The sequence below is a fragment of the Prionailurus viverrinus genome, chromosome E3 (genome assembly GCF_022837055.1).
Source record: "Prionailurus viverrinus isolate Anna chromosome E3, UM_Priviv_1.0, whole genome shotgun sequence".
Lineage (NCBI taxonomy): Eukaryota > Metazoa > Chordata > Mammalia > Carnivora > Felidae > Prionailurus > Prionailurus viverrinus.
In genome coordinates, this window is record NC_062576.1 from 29,768,562 (window position 1) to 29,789,566 (window position 21,005).

The 21,005-nt window shown below is 44.0% G+C and overlaps 1 protein-coding gene across 3 annotated transcripts in view; it reads left to right on the top strand.

Annotated features, from left to right (window-relative positions):
* The window catches only part of PARN (poly(A)-specific ribonuclease), a 167,527-nt gene that overhangs the window by 4,558 nt on the left and 141,964 nt on the right, over positions 1 to 21,005 (top strand). For all 3 annotated transcript variants that reach the window (XM_047838673.1, XM_047838674.1, XM_047838675.1), the window contains exons 6-11: positions 5,470 to 5,530; positions 10,405 to 10,570; positions 11,764 to 11,829; positions 12,564 to 12,602; positions 13,924 to 13,966; positions 16,759 to 16,839. In XM_047838673.1, coding sequence (XP_047694629.1) covers positions 5,470 to 5,530; positions 10,405 to 10,570; positions 11,764 to 11,829; positions 12,564 to 12,602; positions 13,924 to 13,966; positions 16,759 to 16,839 — 456 coding nt within the window. The remainder of the gene's footprint in view (positions 1 to 5,469; positions 5,531 to 10,404; positions 10,571 to 11,763; positions 11,830 to 12,563; positions 12,603 to 13,923; positions 13,967 to 16,758; positions 16,840 to 21,005) is intronic.

Below are 21,005 nucleotides of genomic sequence, written 5' to 3' on the forward strand. Positions count from 1 at the left end.
AGATTCTGTGTCTCCCTCTCTCTCTCTGCCCCTCCCCTGCTCATTCTCTCTCTTTCTCTCTCTCTCTCTCTCTCTCTCTCTCTCTCTCTCAAAAATAAACAAACATTAAAAAAATTTTTAAGTGAACAATAATATTTTTGAATTTTCTTATTTTTGGTTCTCAATCTAGGGTGGTTTCTGTTTTGTTTAAAATTCTTTAAAAGAATTTTTTTTTTAATGTTTATTTTTGAGAGAGAGAGAGAGAGTGAGCAGGGGAGCGGCAGAGAGAGAGACACACAGAATGGGAAGCAGGCTCCAGGCTCTGAGCTGTGAGCACAGAGCCCGACACAGGACTTGAACTCACGAACTGCAAGATCATGACCTGAGCTAAAGTTGGATGCTTAACCGACCGAGCCACACAGGAGCCCCTGTTTTGTTTAAAATTCTAAGACTGCAGCACTTGCATCTTATAAGGAAGTTAGCTTCTTGACTCACAGAGCAGGGTGAAAATTGTATCTGGTCAAAAACCACCCTTGGAGGGCACCTGGGTTCACGAGTTCGAGCCTAGCATCAGGCTCTGCACTGACAGCTCAGAGCCTGGAGCCTGCTTTGGATTCTGGGTCTCCATCTCTCTCTGCCCCTTCCCTACTCTCTCTCTCTCTCTCTCTCTCTTTCTCTCTCTCTCAAAAATAAATAAAACACTAAAAAAATTTAAAAATTAAAAACAAAACAAAATATGAGATCATGACCTGAGAGCCAAAATCAAGAGTCAGACGTTCAATCCACTGAGACACCCAGGCGCCCCCATGTTTCACTTTCAATATGGTATTCAATAAATTACATGACATACTTAATGCCATATTATAAAATGCTTTGTGTTAGATGGTTTTGCCCAATAGCAAGCTAATGTAAGTGTTCTGAGCACGCGTAAGATAGGCTAGGCTAAGCTGCGATGTTCACTGGGTCAGGTATACTAAAAGCAGTTTCAACTTAACACTATTTTCGACTTAGAGTGGGTTTATTGGGGCATGCACCATCGTAAGTGGAAGAAGTTCTGTGTATGTATACATGTATGTAAAAGCTAGAAAAGAGTGAGATGGGGAAGGAGGTGGCACGTGGAAGAGGGTATTAAAAAAAGAAACTCGTTTCTTACCCTAGAGTCAGGAGGAGTATTTTCATATGTCACAGTCGTTTACGTATTATTGTCAGTGAATTCAACATTTGATGTTCAGCTAGAAAAATGGAGAGAAAGAGATGAAAACAATGTGAATGCCTAAATTTAGATGGTTGCCAGAGGGGAAGGAGGTAGGTGGATGGGCAAAGTGGGTGAAGGGAGTGGAAGGTACAGGCTTCTGGTCATGGAATGAGCAAGTCATGGCAACAAAAGGTACAGCATAGGGAACACAGTCAGTGATGTTGTAATACTTTTGGAGGGTGACACGTGGTAGCTACCCTTGTGAGCACAGCATGACATACATACAGAGATAGTGAATCACTGTGTTGTACACCTGAAACTAGCGTGATATTATATATCAGCTGTACTCAAAAAATTTTTGAAATAATGTAAATACCTGCCATCCCACAGGACGGGTACCTTCCCTGGGAGTGTGTGTGGTTCTCAGTCTGCCCGTTCTTCCATATCCTGCCCAGTGTGTGAGCATCTCACTGTGCGTACAGATGCTTATTTTGCAAGGAGCACCTTCAGTTGCTTTGTTTCCAAACTCTATCTGCTTTAACAGGGATAAGAGCTTTCCAAGAGTGATTTTTTTATAAATTTTTTTTTTTCCAACGTTTATTTATTTTTGGGACAGAGAGAGACAGAGCATGAACGGGGGAGGGGCAGAGAGAGAGGGAGACACAGAATCGGAAACAGGCTCCAGGCTCCGAGCCATCAGCCCAGAGCCTGACGCGGGGCTCGAACTCCCGGACCGCGAGATCGTGACCTGGCTGAAGTCGGACGCTCAACCGACTGCGCCACCCAGGCGCCCCAAGAGTGATTTAAAAAAAAAAAAAAATTTTATATTTATTTATTTTTGAGAGAGAGGGAGAGAGACAGCAAGCAGGGGAAGGGCAGAGAGAGAGGGAGACACAGAATCCGAAGCAGGCTCCAGGCTCTGAGCTGTCTGCACAGAGCCCGACGCAGGGCTCGAACCCACAAACTGCGAGATCATGACCTGAGCCGACGTCAGACGCTTTACCGACCCCCATGATCTCATGGTTTTGTGAGATTGAGCCCCGTATCGGGTTCTGCACTAACAGTGCAGATTCTCTCTCCCTCTCCCACTGCCCCTTCCCTGCTTGTACTCTGTCTCTTCTCTCAAAATAAAAACAAAAATAAATAAACATTAAAAAAAGAAAGTGAAACACAGTATGGTTGTAAGTGCTGGTGTTTGCATGGCTGACCGAGAGCTGCGGCTGGTGCCGCTGTCCAGCATCGTGAGAGAGTCTTGTACTGTGTATCACTAGTCTGGAAAAGGTCCAAATTCAAAACTCAAAGTATAGTTTCTACTGAATGCACCACCATGAGGTGGAAAAATCCTGAGTTGAACCATTGTTAAGTCAGGGACCATCTGTATCTGTGTGTCTACACACATGTGTGTAACTTTAGTTCTTTAATATACACAGAATTCTGATACTTATACTTTAAATAACTTGCATTTTCCACTCAACACAGTTTGTACGTATTTCACAGCGTGGATATGGGTAATTTATTTAATTTGAATTTAAAAGTTTCCAAAGGTTCTCTATTTTAAATAATGTTAGAGTCAATATTCATGTGCATTGTATCTTTGTGTATATGTAGGAATTAAAAAAAATTTTTTTTAATGTTTATTTATTTTTGAAACAGCATGAGCAGGGGAGAGGCAGAGAGAGAGGGAGACACAGAATCTGAAGGAGGCTCCAGGCTCTGTGCTGTCAGCACAGAGCCAGACGTGGGACACGAACCCACGAACTGCAAGATCATGACCTTAGCCGAAGTCGGACGCTTAACAGACTGAGCCACTCAGGTCCCCCCTCGCCCTTTTTTAAGTAAGCTCTACATGTAATGAGGGGCTCAAACTCATGACCCCGAGATCAGGAGTCACACGCGTGCTCCACTGACTGAGCCAACCAGGTGCCTCCTGTATGTAGGAATATTTTTATAGGATAGATTTCTTAGAAGGGAAATTGCTGAATCATAAGGCATATGCACTGAAAATTTTGATGGAGGCTTGAGATTGTCATCCCAAATAACTGCTTATTTTTTGAATCCTGAAAATGATACATTTAGGATAAATCAAAATTAGTGGATACTAAGCACAAATATATTGTGTAGGTTCAATGGATTTTTTTTTTTTAATTATGGTAAGAAATACGTAAGATAAAATTCACCATTTTAAGTAATTCTAAGTTCAGTGGCATTAAGTACATTTCTCTTGTGTAACCTGAAAGGTGGTATTTGAGTGGAAAATACAGAGCTTCAAAAAGGGATAGATGAAATTTTTGTTTTACATTTATTTATTTTTGAGAGACAGAGACAGAGCACAAGTAGGGGAGGGGCAGAGAGAGAGGGAGACACAGAATCTGAAGCAGGCTCCAGACTCCAAGCTGTCAACACAGAACCCAACGCAGGGCTCGAACTCATAAACTGTGAGATCATGACCGAGCAGAAGTTGGGTGCTTAACCAACTGAACCACCCAGGTGCCCTGGAAAAGAGATGCAGTTTTAACTGGATATTTATTTTATTTATTTATTTGTTTAAGTTTACTTATTGTGAGAGAGGGAGTGAGCATTCGTACCATGTGGGAACGGGGGAGGGGCAGAGAGAGAGAGGGAGAGAGAAGGAATCCCAAGTAGGCTGTGCTCACATCACGGAGCCGCATGCAGGAGAGATCCGAACAACAAGGGGATCATGACCTGAGCTGAGATCAAGAGTCGGATGTTCAGTGACTGAGCCACCCAGGCGCCCCTGACTGGATATTTAAAGGAAAGGAGGTTAGGGTGTTTTGGAGTCTAGTGAAAGGAGGACAGAAATGCCTTTCCGTAATCCATCTTTCAGCGCCTCTGTCAGTGGGGGAATGTTTTGTGGGCAGAACTGCAAATATTGAGGCATGGTAGACAGAAAGGAGGCTTGTGGCCCAAGCCAGAAGACATTGGATCTTGGTTCAGAACAAGATAAAAAGGGAAGATGTGGAGGGAAAAGTTGCTTGTTCTAAACCACAGAGAACCTGGACATGGTGAAAATAACGTGCATGTACCCAAGTGTGTGTGCGTGTGTGTGTTTGTGTATGTTTGTGTGTGTGCACACAAACACATGTGTATGTGTATGGTGGGGGGTTAAGATTGCCATTTACATCTCATCACTTTTTAAGAAGAATCTGTTGTTGATAAAGATATAGTGTTTACTTCTTAGCATAAGGCTTACAAAATGAGTCAAGGAAAAATTGGAAGAAATAAAAAATGAAGACAGGATTCCTACAATATGAATAGAACACAGAAATCTGTGCTAAAGAAAGTCTCTGTGCTTCCTAGCAGCTAAGATAGGGGAAACACACAGTCGCTTCTGTGGTCCACAGGGTCAGCACAAACCAGGGCTCGGAAGTAGAGCTTTGCTCAGGCTAGAGACCTCAGGACGTGCGCCTTTCATTATCGTATGGAAATCACGCATGTAGAAACCCTTGTCTTCAGCTGTAGCTCAGCGTGAACACCATCACGAGTGTAATGGGGCAGACACAGCGTCCCTCATCTGGCCTGATGGTGTCCTGTCACAGTACAGCTCAGGAAAGGTAGTTCTGTGACGAACCAGATTAAAATGGCCCAGGCGTGTCGCCCTCTCATGTTCTGGTGAGATATTAGAGTAGCTGCGGTCCTTTTTGTGGCTCTTCTGTTAGATCGAGTCCAGAGATTTGTGGTGTTTGCCATTCTTGTGTACCATGTGTGGTAGTATCCGTTTAATATTTTCACTGAAGTTTACTTCTGTATTGTTGCTCACTGCATATTTGAGATGTGTTGGTTTAATTAAGTCTTGTTACCAAGAACTTTTCTCTATTTTAATCTCAAGTGTGAAGAATAAGTTATTAGAATCTACCTTGAGGTGGATATTGATGTGTTGGGATTTCTACATGTGAGCTACTTTAAACTTGAACTGGGGGGGGGGGGTGGGTCAGATAATATCAATACATTTTTTTTCTTTTTATAGTTTCCTACTCAGTACAGCGATCAGGAGTTTTCCGCTTCTTGGAAGGCTGTGATGTTTACCCAGTAAATTTTTCTTAAATATTGTGAAACAAAGGATATTGTTTGTAAGCCATAAAGGAGAACAGCCCACCTAGTTTAAGTGAATGGATTATATGGCAGCCTTGGAGTAGAAATCTTAATTTTCTGACCTTTGACCTGCTCCTTTGTTGCCTGGCTGCCTTTGTTTACTTGTCTGAGTTATCTGTCTGTGTCTGTTCACGTATCTGCCACCAACATCACCAAAATGTATGTTCTGTTCACTCTTGTTTCAGAGCTCAAGCATTGACTTTCTAGCAAGCCAAGGATTTGATTTTAATAAAGTTTTTCGCAATGGTAAGATTACATCTGACCTCTCTTTAGCGCTCGTAAATTTGGGTTTGATTGAGAATGATCTTTCTGTGCCTGCTGTCTGAGACAGAATCTCAGGGTCCTGCCACACGATGTGCAGCCTTAGAGTTGTAGACAACTCTTTTATCATGCCTTTGAAAACCTTTAGCCTCATCAGCCACGAACGAGGAGAGTAGACAGTACTTCATTTTGCCCTAACGAGGCCGTGCCAACTCCTCATTTTATTTTATTTAAAAAAATTTTTTTTTAGTTTATTTTTTTATTTTTAAAGTTTATTTTTGAGAGAGAGAGAGAGAGAGAGAGAGAGAGAGAGAGACCGAGTGCAAGTGTGGGATGGAGGCAGAGACAGAGGGAAGCACAGAATCGGAAGCAGGCTCCAGGCTCTGAGCTGTCAGCACAGAGCCCGACATGGGGCTCGAACTCACGAACCGTGAGATCATGACCTGAGCCAAAGTCGGATTCTTAACTGACTGAACCACCCAGGCGCCCCTGTTTATTTTTTTGAAAGACAGAGAGAGTGAGCAGGGGAGAGACAGACAGGGAGAGAGAGAATCCCAAGCAGGCTCTGCCCTGGCAGCCTGGAGCCCGATGCAGGGCTTGAACCCATGAACCACGAGATCATTACCTGAGCCCAAGTCAGATGCCCCAGCAACCGAGACACCCCAGCGCCTGATTCCCGATTTGATTGAGTGGAATTTATTCTCCTGCTGGTGTTGTGACTCAAGTGGCCTAACAGACCCTCTGTGGAGAGCACAGTTTCCCCCATTTTCTTCCAGTGAGACAGGTGTTAGAGGACTTAAGAAAGGACCTGCATTCTAGTAAATGCCGTAATGAAAAACTCCCTCTTCCAAGTGATGCTTGTTTATTATTCAGAGAGAGTTGCTTAGTTCCTCACACACGGTGCAGTCATGACAGCTCACCGTGTCGTGTGACAGATGGGCGAACGTGCTTAGGAAAGGGACTGCGTCTTATACATTTCATGTCCCCAGGGCATAGCCCAAGTCGTCTTCTGTGTCAGGGAGGTGACCCTAATACTCGATGAGTGAATATTGGCCGTGAAAGTCCCTACCGGAGTTTTTCCCTTCCTTTTGTTCCTGAAAAGTGTTTAGGAAAGCCTCTGGTTTTCCTAGCGGTTTTCAGCACCTGCTGCTGTAAGGTCAGTAACTACTTTTACCTAATCTCATAAATTGTATTTTTTTCTATAGTGAACACCCAATTATTGAGTGAGTTAAGGAGGGAGATTTTTTGTAATACAAGTGTTGGAACACATATTCAAAAACTTCTCTTCCCCTCACCAGGATCTCCTTGTGAGCCCTTCAGAACCCACACCATAGTGTTTTTTAGTTGACTCAGTGGTGCTGCACCTTCACTTTTTTTTTTGTTTATTTTTGAGACAGAGAGAGTGAGCATGAGTGGGGCAAGGGCAGAGAGAGGGGACAGGGGATCCGAAGCGGGCTCTGCACTGACAGCAGAGAGCCCAAGGCGGGGCTTGAACTCACCAACAGGGAGATCATGACCTGAGCCGCAGTCGGATGCTTAACTGATTTAGCCACCTAGGTGCCCCTTAACTTTTATCGATTTTTTAAAAATGTGTATTTAATTTTGAGAGAGAGAGAGAGCATGAGCAGGGGAGGAGCAGAAAGAGAGGGAGACACATACTTGAAGCAGGCTTCAGGCTCTGACTTGTCAGCACAGAGCCCAACTTGGGGCTCGAACTCATAAACCAGGAGATCATGACCTGAGCCAATGTTGGATGCTTAACTGACTGAACCACCCAGACACCCCAATGTTTTTGACTTTTTGAAAAAAAAAAAAAAAAAAAAAAAAAGATTTTGGAGCCCAAAACGCTTAATGCAGTGAGTGAACCAGCTGGGCAGCACAGTTTGGGTATTCTAAAAATTTTTTTCCCTTTGGCTCAAACTTGACTCTGAAAGCTGTTATCAAATACAAGTTCCAAATGTAGTTAGAACGCTCTATTGGAATAAGTGCAAAAATCTGTTGAAGGAACTGCTTTAACCAGTCTCCTGTGGATGTATAATTTCCAGCCTGATGGTTTTATTTTCATAAAAGGAGAGAAACAGCCAAGTTGGAGTGTGTGCCTCATTCTCCTTGTTTTATAGTCAGACCTTGGAGTATTTTCGTCACAACTGAATCGGGACTCCCAGGACATCTGTCATTGCCAGACTCTTAGCCCCACACTGTGGCTGATACTCTCTCAATCTGTTCTCGAACGTCCCTTCTCTTCCTTACCAGTTTTTTGCACTCGGGCTCTGCAAATCCAGACCCTTTTCTTCTGGCCGTCTTCTCAGAAGTGCCTTTGACTTCCTTGCGTGAAAGGGAATCAGGTGACTCTTGCTTCACTTCCCCTGCACCCTCTGGAGCATAGGTGGTTTTACCTCTCTCTCTCTCTCTCTCTCTCTTTCTCTCTCTCTCTCTCCAGGCAGGTGTCGGTGGGTGTCCTTGTTCCACCATGCCATGTGACAGCCACGTGGATTCCCTCTTCCCAGGAGCCACGGGATGTGTCACGGGCTCTACGGCCCCTCTTTTTGCTGATTTCATGGGTGTGGCATTCACAACAGCCTTGGCTTCGGCTTTCTGTCTTCTCTCCACTCCTAACTCTCTCCTCATTATGGGCGACATCACCACCCACGGGGATGACCAGCAAATGCCCTGTCCTGTCTGTTTCTCGACCAGTTGCTCAGCGGTCTTTGCTTCCAGCTCCCCTTAGCCATCTCTGCCCTTGGGAGCACCATGGGTCTCATCACCAGTAACTGAACGCACCTCCAGCCTTTCTTTCTGTGACAGCACTACCTCTTGTCCTTCTCAAGTACTCAGTCTCATCACTGGTGGTGTTACCTTTTTTTTTTTTTTAATTGTGGAAAAATGCACATAGGATTTACCATCTTAAGCATTTTTAAGTATTCAGTTCAGTGCTAGTAAGTACATTAACGTCGTGCAACTGATGGTGTTATTAATGTTGATCGCCTTTTCCGCCAATTAGTTTTAGCATTCACCAATGATTCTTGCATGGAATGATTAGTATTACTGATAAATGGTGATTTTTCTAATTCTATCATCAAAAAAGTTCATTACTGTCCCGTGGCTTTTAATGCCACCCGTATTCTGATGATACCTAAATTTATATCTCATTACCTTTCTCCTGAGCATTAGGCTTATATCCACAGCCCTTAATTCATAGACACCCTTAGCTGATTTATGTATTCAGATGGTAGGTTTTGATTTTCATGTCTTGGGCCCCAAAGCTATTCTTTGCCCAGGGTTCCCTACCTCTATAAGTACACCTGCTGTCTTCCCAGCTGCTTACACCTAACAACTAGGTAGCGTTTTCGATTCTCCTCTTCCCTTTATCCCTCCCTTCCAGTATATCAGCAGGTTATATCTCTCCTATCTCTGTATTCATCTTCTCTGTCTCTAGTCTAAGCTGGGTCACAAACCAAGACCCACAGCCCATTTTGCAAATAAAGTCCTATTGTAAATAAAACCATGCCCATTCATTTACCTGTCATGTGTGGCCATTTTCATGTTACAAGAGCAGAGTTGATTGGTTCCAACAGAGATTCCCCATGTGGCCCACAAGCCTAAAACATATACTTTACGCTTTAAGAGAAAGGTTACTGACCTCTGATGTAAGCAGTTATCTCTTGCCTGGATAAGTGCTTTTAACTGGCTTCCCTACTTCAATCTTCATGGGAGTCGAAACGATCTCTTTAAAAAACAAACAGATAATGTAATTGTCTTGCTTAAAACCTTCTAATGGCATTCTGTTGCTCTTCAGATAAAACAAGTTCTTTTTTTTCAATTTAAAAAATAAAAAAATTTTTTTTTATCATTTTAATTTATTTTTGAGAGACAGAGAGAGACCGAGCGTGAGCGGGAGAGGGGCAGAGAGAGAGAAGGAGACACAGAATCCAAAGCAGGCTCCAGGTTCTGAGCTGATAGCACAGAGCCTGATGTGGGGCTCAGACTCACCAACCGCGAGGTCATGACTCGAGCCGAAGTTGGACGCTCAACAGACTGAGACACCCAGGCGCCCCTTTAATTTTTTTTAATGTTTATTTATTTTTGAGAGAGAAAGAGAGTGAACAGGGGAGGAGAAAGAGAGACTGAGACAGAGTCCAAAGCAGGCTCCAGGCTCTGAGCTGTCAGCACAGAGCCCTGTGTGGGGCTCGAACTCGCAAAACCATGAGATCATAACCTGAGCCAAAGTCCGACGCTTAACTGACTGAGCCACCCAGGCGCTCCCAATGCCCCTGAATAAAATAAACTCATGTCATGACCTGTAAAGGCCTGCGCAGTCTCACACCACCGTCTCCATGCTGACATTGTGCCATTCTCCTGTTCCCTGTGTTCCGGTCACGCCAGCTTCCTTGCTGTTTCTGGAGTTGTCCACACCATTCAATCCTTTGGGCGTTGATTGTTTTTCCCCAGCCTGAAATACTCTTCTTCTGGCTCCTTGCTGGCCTGACTCCTTCTCACCCTTTCGGTCTTTGCTCTCAGTGGCCTTCTCTGATCCTCCTGTCGAAAGTCCTTCCCTTCACTATGGAGCAGAAGGTGTCTGCTTTGTTCCCTGTTAGATCCCTTGGGCCCACTGCAGTACCTGGCCCGGTGTAAGTGCCAAAGAAACATTTGTTGAAAGAAGAATGCATGGTGCAGAAGCAAAGACCAGTGTATTTCAAAATCTTTTCTGTTGATTTTTTTGGGATATAGTTAAATATGGTAAGTCTTGCCTGAGCATTTTAGATTCACTGGTTTGCTAAAAAAAAAAACCCAACTTTTTATGTTGAAATTTTTATGTTTAGTTACCTCTGCTAATGCATTCTTTTTCAAATTACACTTAGGAATTCCCTATTTAAATCAGGAAGAAGAAAGACAGTTAAGGGAGCAGTATGATGAAAAACGCCTACAGTCCAATGGTGCAGGAACTCTGTCTTACGTATCTCCCAACGCGTCAAAATGTCCTGTGACGATTCCTGAGGATCAGAAGAAGTTTATTGACCAAGTGGTGTAAGTTCCCGGACTAGAAAAACGCGTCACGCAGATATGTTGGGGCAGGACTGACGTCTGTATCTCAGGCTTCTGCTGCACGAACACTGCACACACGGGTGTGATATCGTGAATGGCAGGATTCCACTGGGTCATATCTGAATTTGTGCAATCACAGCACATTGTAAAATAGAATTCTGCGTGCTGTACTTAGACTTGTAGCGTGTCACCCGGCAAGAGACTATCTCAGTAAGTGGGCAGACCTCCCAGTTGGGTCGAGTAGGCATGGATCAAGGGTCTGATAGGCACTGTCCAGTTTCCCCGAAGGCAGAGGAATGAAACAGGCCTATCCAGATATTTACAACATAGCAAAATTTTTTAAAATTAAAAAATAAGTTTATTTATTTATTTTGAGACAGAGAACCTGGTTAGGGAAGGGGCAGAGAGAGAGGGAGAAAGAATCCCAGACAGCCTGTGGGCCAATAGCAAACCGTGAGATCGTGACCTGAGCCAAAATCAAGAGTCGGATCCTTAACTGACTGAGCCATCCAGAGCCCCTCGTTTTGTTTCTTTGAACGAAGTTTCTGACAAGTACGCGTGCCATTGGAGGAGTGTCTGGTTTCACTGGGTTTTCAGTATAACTGCCTTACGAGGAAAGTAAAAATTAATCACTTGATTTTATTGGAGGATAGTTGACATGTTGTTACGTTAGTTTCAGGTGTACAAGGTAGTGATTTGATGGGTTTATATATTATGCTGTGTTCGCCCCGAGTGTAGCTACCGTCTGTCCCATTACATCACTGTTATACCATCATTGATGGTATTCTTTTTGTTCTCTTTTTATTGCTGCGACTTACTCATTCCATAAGTGGAGGTCTGTATCTCCTTCTCCCCTTGACCCGTTTTGCTCAACCCTCCACCCTCCTCCCCTAGAAAAGTAAAAATTTAAGTTCCTTGTATCAGTGAATCCTTGAGAAGTTGTCACGAACTCATGAATAACGACAACGAAAAGAATACGTCCAAATAAAGTATTTTTCTTTAAGGGTAACCAGGTATAACTCTTAAGTATAACTTACAACTTATAACCTGATTGGGTAGAGTTACATTGTCCTGGGTTCTTATATTTAAATTGCTTTGGAGTCTGATTAATCTGTTGGTTGGTCGCTTCATTCCTGAAAGGTACTGATGGCGATGTTTTCATTTTAACTCCTCAGAGAGAAAATTGAAGATTTATTACAAAGTGAAGAAAACAAGAACTTGGATTTAGAGCCATGTACTGGGTAAGTTGCCCTAAATATTTTCACATGTTCTTTTTTTGGAGAGTGGATGATTTCTGGCATGTGCTCTATTTTGGGTTTTTAAACCCACATTCATAAACGGCCTTTTTATTATAGGTATGTTCCCAAGATGTAAGCCCTAACTTTAGCATTAACACATTGGGGACACTGGTATATTGCGACACTGAGTGAACAGTTTGTCCTGTCCTGGAGGGGAGAAACCCCTTGTTGCATCTTTGACTTTACGTTATGTTCCAGCTATGCTCTAGCGTGGCGTAGCTACTTGAGCCTCGAGGGGTGCTTAATACATAAAGGCTTCAAAGAAAAGAATTCGCCGTCGGGCTATGTCTATCCTTTTAATTTCTCTCTGCAGTAGAAAACATCAGTGTTTCAAAGAGTCAGTGGCTCAAATAATTTGTGCCTAGCTTCACAAAAGTGTTTCAATGTGTGTGTCTACTTTAAACTCCTTGTACAGCCGCAGGCAATAACACTGGGGTTGGAGAAGAACTTCTCCCTCTTCGACCCATGCGATACAATAATATTAAAGAACATTCTGCTGAGGACAGATGGTAGGAGATCCCGCCACTAAAACATCCTGCCGGGTTTTGTTTGTGTGAGACCTGTCGCTTCTCGTGGAGTTGCTTTGAAAAATTAAATGTCTTTCCTAACCAGTGCTTGATCAGTTAGGATTTTCTTTTAATGAGCCCCAATCAGTACCTTCTCTTTTGTTTTTATAGGTTCCAAAGAAAACTAATTTATCAGACTTTGAGCTGGAAGTAAGTGTTTATATTCTATGTGAGAGCTCTGTGAGGGACCCAGGATTGAAAACTAAGTATTATGTCTTAGCTCTCCTTTCACTTCTGAGATTCTTGGTGATCTGACCATACCATGTTCTTGGGCAGTGCTGTATTGAACTTCCCCTTACTTCTTAAGTTCCTTGAATACCCACTGATTTTCTTTGTTGTTATTTCGTAGCGGATGCTTTTAAACCTTTTAAATTTCCTTTCAGTTGTCACTTTGGCGATAGGTTCATTAAGTTCCGGATGTATAGTGTTTTGTTCTTTGAAGGTTAAATGATAAAGATTGGGTTTTAAGATCTAGGAGATAACTCAGATGAATGCTCTTTCTCAGGCAGGGGTTAGACCATGGGTATGTTTTAGGCGGTCTGTGAACCCCCTGAAATAATATCCAAAATCGTGTGCCTGTATTTCTCCGGCGCTGTATCCGTTTGTTTCACTGTATTTTCGAGTAGACCTCTAACCCCAAATTGAATATTGTTGTCGAGCAGGGGGAAGTTTGCATTCGACTTTATTTGGGCCTCTTGTTCTTCCATTAGAATCTACCAGTGATGTATGTGCCTGGAGTTTACTTTGAACAAAACTGGAGAAGGGCCACTGTCCTCTGACTAGGCTCCTGGCCTGTCATGTTGTCCTTTCAGTGGACTCCATGGGGGTTCCAGATCCCTCTCCTTGGCTAATGCACGCGCTGGTGCCAGACTATAGTAGAGTTACTCTTCTCAAACCTCCTCTGTGTATGCCCCATAACATTTAAAACAACCTTCACAATTTCACTTAGGAAGTAAATGTTATTGCATTTGGGAGCAAGATGCCTGTGTCCCAAAACGCTAATTTGAAATCAGATACACTCTGCATTTTTTTTTTTTTTTTTTTTTAGTTTTTATTTTTTTTAATGTTTATTTTTGAGAGAGAAAGAAAGAGCACGAGTGGGGAAGGGACAGAGAGAGAGGGAGACAGAGGATCCAAAGCAGGCTCTGTGCTGACAGCAGAGAGCCTGACGCGGGTCTTGAACTCACGTCAACCATGAGATGATGATCTGCATCGAAATCAAGTTGGACACCCAACTGGCTGAGCCACCCAGGCGCCCCTACACTCCTGCATTCTTAAAGCAGACACAGGGAAACATTCAGTAGCTGAAATATTATGGAATAGGTTTACTATAAAGTCTTTGTTGTAGTAGTATTTATTTTATATTTAATAAAACTTCTTAACATAGCTGTCAAGTTGCTTTTTAAAACACCTAGGGTTTTAGCTGTCATTGGCTCATCTAGTGATGTCCTCTTGTCTCTCTCTTCTTTAGGTATCCCAAAGGCATTCACGTTGAGACTTTAGAAACTGAAAAGGTAACCCCAAGAACTGTCCAGGGCCAAACACATACAATGATACAATGACGTGCTGAGAGTCAGAATTGACTCCTGGCTCTGCTTCCTGTGAGCTGGGTGACCTTGGGCAAGTCACTTCACTTCTCTAAGCCTCGTCTTCCTCCTTTGTACCCTGGAGATGAGCATGGGGATGGTGATCTGTGCCTGTTTTGATCACAGCTGTTTTGTGGTGATCAAGCAGGTCAACGGATATGAACATGATTTGTAAACTTGAAAGTATGCACATGTTACTTTTTTAGTATGTTAGTACGTGTTCTTGTTACGGCAGAAAGCTGTAGTGGTCTGCATGAAAAACTGGCTTCCTGTTACGTGGGCACGGGAAATGAAATTCTAGAATCTGGGGCATAAGCGTGAGCATTGGGAATACATTCAGGCATGTGTTCCCAAGGTGCGCTGATGGAACCGTGATGGGTAATGGGAGGCTGAGGGCGGGTTCCTTTAGCAAAATTTTAGAATTTTAGAATTTTGTTGTTGGTCTTTTTTTTTTTTTTCTCTGTTGTTGCTCTTGAGTCAGATGTGAAATGAGAGATGAAGTAAATTAAAAAAAAATCTTGCTTGAAGATAAATCTCAAACTTTGACATAGAATGTGGTGTGCTTACTTGATTCAAAACGGAATATATGAGAAAGAAGGGACTAGTTTTCTGACAAGTTACCTGGAAATCCAGGATATGTTTCTAATGTCAATGAAATGAGATAGAGACATTTTATTTTTCATTGAAAAAAAATTTAAATTGTAGTTAACATACAGTGCAATATTGGTTTCAGGAGTAGGATTCAGTGATTTATCCCTTACATACAACACCCAGCGCTCATCATGACAGGTGCCCTCAGTCCCCGTCCCTCATCTAGCCCAGCCCCCACTCACCTCCCAGAATCAACCCTGTTTGTTCTCTTTCGTTCAGTCTCTTGTGATTTGCTTCCCTCTCTCCCCCCAACTTTTCCCCCCTTCCCCTATGTTCATCTGTTTTGTTTCTTAAATTCCACATCTGAATGAAATCATATGGTATTTATCTTTGTCTGATGCACTTATTCAGCTTAGCATAATACGCTCTAGCTCCATCCACGTCATTGCAAATGGCAAGATTTCATTCTTTTTGATGGCCGAGTAATAGTCCGTTGGTGTGTATTCATACACACACACACACACACACACACACACACACACACACACTTGCGCGTGCACACATGCCTATACACACTACCACTACATCTTTCTCCATTCATCGGTATGGATATTTGGGTTTGGGTTCTCTCCATAGTCTGGCTATTGTTGATAACACTGCTGTAAACAGTGGGGTGCCTGTGCCCCTTCGAATCAGCATTTTTGTATCCTTTGGGTATCTAATAGTGCAATTGCTGGATTGTTGGGTAGTTCTATTTTTAGAAGTAACTCCATACCCTTCTCCAGAGTGGCTGCACCAGTTTGCATTCCCACTAACAGTGCAAGAGGGTTCCCTTTTCTCCACTTCTGCGCCAACACCTGGGTTTTGTGTTGTTAATTTTAGCTATTCTGATAGGTGAGAGGTGGTATCTCAGTGTGGTTTTGATTTGTATCCCTGATGATGAGTGAGGTTGAGCATTTTTTCATGTGTCTGTTAGTCATCTGGATGTTTTTGGAGAAGTGTCTATTCGTGTCTTCTGCCCATTTCGTCACTGAGTTATTTGTTTTTTGGGTATTGAGTTTGATAAATTCTTTATAGATTTTGGATACTAACGCTTTATCACATATGTCATTTGCAGATGTCTTCTCCCATTCCGTTGGTTGCCTTTTAGTTTTATGGATTGTGTCTTTCACCAGGCAGAAGTTTTTTATTTTGATCACGTCCCAATAGTTCGTTTTTGCTTTTGTTTCCCTGGCCTCTGATGATGTGTCTATTAAGAAGCTGCTTCAAGGAGCCTGGGTGGCTCAGTTGGTTGGGTGTCTGACTTTGGCCAAGGTCATGATCTCACGGTTCGTGGGTTTGAGTCCCGCATTGGGCTCTGTGCTGACAGCTCGGAGCCTGGAGCCTGCTTCCGATTCTGTGTCTTCCTCTCTCTCTCTCTCTGCCGTTCCCCTGCTCACACTCTGTCAGTCTCTGTCTCGAAAAATAAATAAACATTAAAAAAATAAAAAAAAAAAAAGTTGCTTCAGCCAAGGTCAAAGAGGTTGCTGCCTGTGTTAGAAATTTTATTTTAAAACTGACTATTTAGAAATTCACGTTCACATGCGGTGTAACTTTTTAGTGTTAGTCGTGGAAAGTGTCTTATTCTCATGGTCTATTGATACTTGAAAAAAAATTTTTTTTTATTAAGTTTATTTATTTTGAGAGAGAGAGAGAGAGAGAGAGAGCACAGCAGGGGAGGGGCAGAGAGAGGGAGAGACAGAATCCCGAGCAGGCTCCACACCATCAGCGCAGAGCCCGTTGCGGGGCCTGAACCCATGAACTGCGAGATCATGACCTGGGCCGAGATCAGGAGTCGAACGCTCAACTGACTATGCCACCCAGGCGCCCCTCATAGTCTCCTGATACTTCTGATGTCGGTGGGGGTGAGTTAATAAACTGCAGGAGGATGTCATTTCGGCGCAGAGGCAGAATCTTGGTTTGTAATGCATCAACTCAGTTTTCGGCAGCGTTTCAAAATGCTTTCAGGGTATTTAGCCCATGAAAGGCTGTGTGGTGATAAAACATATAACTTCAAATGGTAGCAGTATCTGAATTGCTTGCCATCCGGTTGCTTGCAGAAAGTTGTACGTCTGGCTTATGTCTTTCAGAAGGAGCGATACATCGTCATCAGCAAAGTAGATGAAGAGGAACGTAAAAGGAGGGAGCAGCAGAAACACGCTAAAGAACAGGTAATGGAGTCATGGTCACGTCGTTTGGGTGAGAAACAGCATCTAAGTACTGATTTAGTCCTTTCGGTGTGTTTGCAGATCACGTGTCACATTCCAGTGTAATGAATAGTTTCCTATCACAGCAGAATTAAACTGGCAGAAAAACCTAGAACGGAATGAGAGCAACTTAACGGTGAAAAGTGTAGACATAGCCACCAACAGGAGCCTGACATGGTGGTTGACCACCGTTCACCTTTGTGAATCTGTCTTGAGGGAAGTGTTCTTGGTCTGCATTCAGATTGTGTGGCACGGAACCTCATGCCCGTTAACTGATACTGCTGTGTTGAGCCTCGGGCACGGTTGCTGTTTTCCTAAAATGAAGGGTAGTACGTGTGATTTGACAGGTTAGGATGGCTTGGTTGGATCTGCGTCGTTAGCAGCCTCCTCCTGGTTGCTGTTATGTGCTGTGGAGTAAGTCATCTGGCCAAGAGGTGTCGGTGAGCGAGAACAGAACAGTGAGTGAGTAGCAGTTGAGGTGGAACCTGGAAGCATTTAGAAGGTAGAATCGGTGGAATTTGGGATGGGGTGTGGGTGGCGAAAGTGGAAAGGGAGAGAAGAACGATAGTCAGGCCAGAGATTGGAGCTGCTGAGACGGATGGCAGGTGGGGTGGCCTGGAGTGATACGTGGGTGGAGGAGGCCAGGAGGTGACCCAGGGGTGAGTAGGGGCCACACCTGACCGATTGAACCAGTAAAGATGCAAAAAGCCACTGTTGGATTTAGGCAGCTTATTATATAAAGAAGGAGGATCAGCCAGTGGTGCCAACTACATCTGGTCCCTGTCCCACACACCAGAAAGACGACACTGAAACCAAAGGGGCCAGGGGACTGCGGCGTGAGTTGTGGCTACCGAACAGTCAATTCTAGACCACAGCTAAGTGCTTTTCTGTGCCGTAGCTCCATTCTGCAAAGGAGGGTGGGGCAGAAAACCCACATGCCTCATCAGAACCTGAGAAGCGGTGAGAAACCCATATGATAGCCTCCTGGGAGAGAGAGGGAGGCGGGCGGGAGATGGCCTCGTAGCAGCTCCTCACAAGCCCCTGCGTCCCACCCACCGGCTCCCCCTGGGGTGTTCCAACAGGAGATTGGTCCTGACTCAGGCCTTGGCCTGTGTGTCTTCAGTGGATATGTGCAAGGGTGAATGTCCTGTAGGCAGGCTTGTCATTCTGGAGCGCAGGAGAGAAGGTGAGGTGAGGGCTAGGTGTGGCTGTCGTGGGCGGAGAGACTGGGCCTGGGTTGGAGCACCTCCCAGGTGCTGAAGAATGAGAGTAAGATGGTCTGGGGTGGGTTCCTGAAAGGTCTAGCATTTAAATGTTAGGCAGAAGTAGAAACATGTGCCCAGAGAGTATTGTGGCCAGCAGCCCAGGAAAGAGAATGTTCAAAGAAGGGGACGTCGGCGTGGAGGAGTAAGGATAAGGACTGAGATGTGGCCGTTGGCTTAGCCTTGGGCGGAATTGTTCTTTTTTTTTTTTTTAAGTGTTGCAGTAAAAGTTTAGTAACAGTTTTGAGAGATAGAATTCCAAATATCTGTTATAGTTTGCCAGAGGACAGAGGAGAAAGAGACAGAAATCTTGAGACCCAAGGGAACCGGGATATTTAGCTGGGACCCCATCCCAGCACTCCCCACCACAGGAATTCATGCACTTGACGAGAAGGACCTTTGGTCACAAGGAAGAATCAAAACTTTGGTATAGGAATTAGGGTCAGATTATTCACCATTTATAACATATTCCCCATATGTTCAAGCATTATGGTAGGTACAGAGGGTATAAGAATAAATGATTCCTGGCTTTCCTGTCTAAGAGCTAACAGTCTGTCTGGGAGGAAGCCATCAAAATGTCATTAAAAATTTGCATAGCGATGTGTAGTTTCTAAAAAACGGTCTTAAAAGTTAAAAAAAAGTTTTAATTGTGGCAAAATACACATAAAATTTACTACCCTATTTTTTTACATTAAGAATTTTTTTTTATGTTTCATTTTTTTTATATTTGAGAGAGAGAGAGAAAGAGAGAGAGACGGAGTGCGAGCAGGGGAAGGGCAGAGAGAGAGGGAGGCACAGAATCTGAACCAGGGTCCAGGCTCTGAGCTGTCAGCACAACCTGATGCGGGGCTCAGACTCACGGACCATGAGATCATGACCTGAGCCGAAGTCGGACGCTTAACCCACTGAACCACCCAGACGCCCCTAAACATTTATTTATTTTTGAGACAGACAGACAGAGAGAGAGAGAGAGAGAGCGAGAGCGAGCGAGCAGGGGAGGGGCAGAGAGAGGGGGACAGAGGATTAAAAAACAGGCTCTTTGCTGGCAGCAGAGAGCCTGAGGCGGGGCTCAAACTCACAGACTCAAACTGTGAGATCATGACCAGAGTGGAAGTCAGACACTTATCTGACTGAGCCCCTCAGGCGCCCCTATCCTATCTCTAAGTGTACATACAGTTCTGTGGTAGTAAGTATGTTCACCTTATTGTCTAGCCATTACTGCCATCTGTCCTCGTAACTGTTTTCGTCCTGCAAAACTGAAACTCTGTCCCCATTAAACACTGGCTCCCTGTCTACCCGCTGCCCCAGCCCCTGCCTCCCACCATTCTACTTTCTGTCTCTAGGAGTTTGACTACTCCTGGTACCTTCTCTGAGTGGAGTCCTACAGTGTTTGTCTTTTTGTGACTGGCTTATTTCACTTAGCGTGATGTCCCCTGGGTTCATCCATGTTGTAGCAGGGATCAATATTCCCTTCCTTTTTAAGCTGAATAATAGTCCATTTTCTGTATATGCCACATTTTCTTCACTCATGCATCATGGATACTGGGTTGCTTCCACCTTTTTGATCTTTGTGAAATAACGCTGCTGTGATCAAGGGTGTGCAAATATCTCCTGCTTCAGTTCCTTTGGGTATATACCCAGAAGTGAAATTGCTGGACCATATGGAAATTCTTTATTTAATTAAAAAATTTTTTTTAAAACATTTCTTTATTTTTGAGAGGGAGAGAGACAGAGTGCAAGCAAGACGGGGACACACAGAATTCGAAGCAGGCTCTAGGCTCCAAGCCGGCAGCACAGAGCCCAACGCGGGGCTTGAACTCAGGGATCTCGAGATGACGGCCTGAGCTGAAGTCGGACGCTTAGCCGACTGAGCCACCCAGGCGCCCCTATATATTTAATTTTTTGAGGAACCACCATACTGTTTTCCGTAGTGACTGTGCCACTTTCTGTTTCCACCAACAGGGCACGAGTGTTACAGTTTTCTCCACATCCCGGCCAACACTCGTTAGCTTTGGGAGTTGTTGAAAGAGAGGAGCAGCTTCAGTGAGGGAGAGGCCAGAGAGCAGAGGGCTGCAGGTAGCTGGCAGTGAAGCTGGAGCTAGTGAGCAGAGGGAAGACTTGAGTTATGTAGCCATGATGAGAGCAGACGGGGCTGCGGCTGCTCGCAAGATAGAGAAATTGAGCCCATTTACCCACCACCGGGAAGAAAGGAGGGACGAAACCGAATGGGGATGGGTCTCAGAATGTTGTACTATAAACGTTGTATAAAAAATGCATTTGACGAAAAAGCCGGGAGAATTTGGAGAATGCTTGATGGGATCTGTCAACTGCTGGATAGGTTTCCTCAGAATTTAATGCAGTGTTGAATTTGGTCAGCAGGTGGCAGCTGAGAAAAGTTTGTGGGTTTTTTTTTTTTTTTTTATGTTTGTTTATTTTTTGAGAGAGAGAGACAAAGTGTGAGTGGGGAGGGGCAGAGACATACACTCACACACACAGAATCCAAAGCAGGCTCCAGGCTCTGAGCTGTCAGCAGAGAGCCCGATGTGGGGCTACAACCCACAAGCTGTGAGATCATGACCTGAGTCAGATGCTTATCTGAGCCACGCAGGCACCCTGAAAAGTTTGTGTTTTTAAGACTGCTTGCTAGCCATAGAAATTTCAGCAAACGTTGTGCAGTGATGGGTAAACCCTAGGCACTGTTAGTACAGTAACTAATAAATAATTTGCTCCTTGCTAGTTCAATGTTCTAAAACAGAAGAGTGGTCTATGCATTGATCATTTCAGATGCAGTTGTTTAGGATGATGGAGACAGAATATGGGAAACTAAAGCTGTCTAACTCAATGTAACATTTCAGTGCTTTTTGGGGG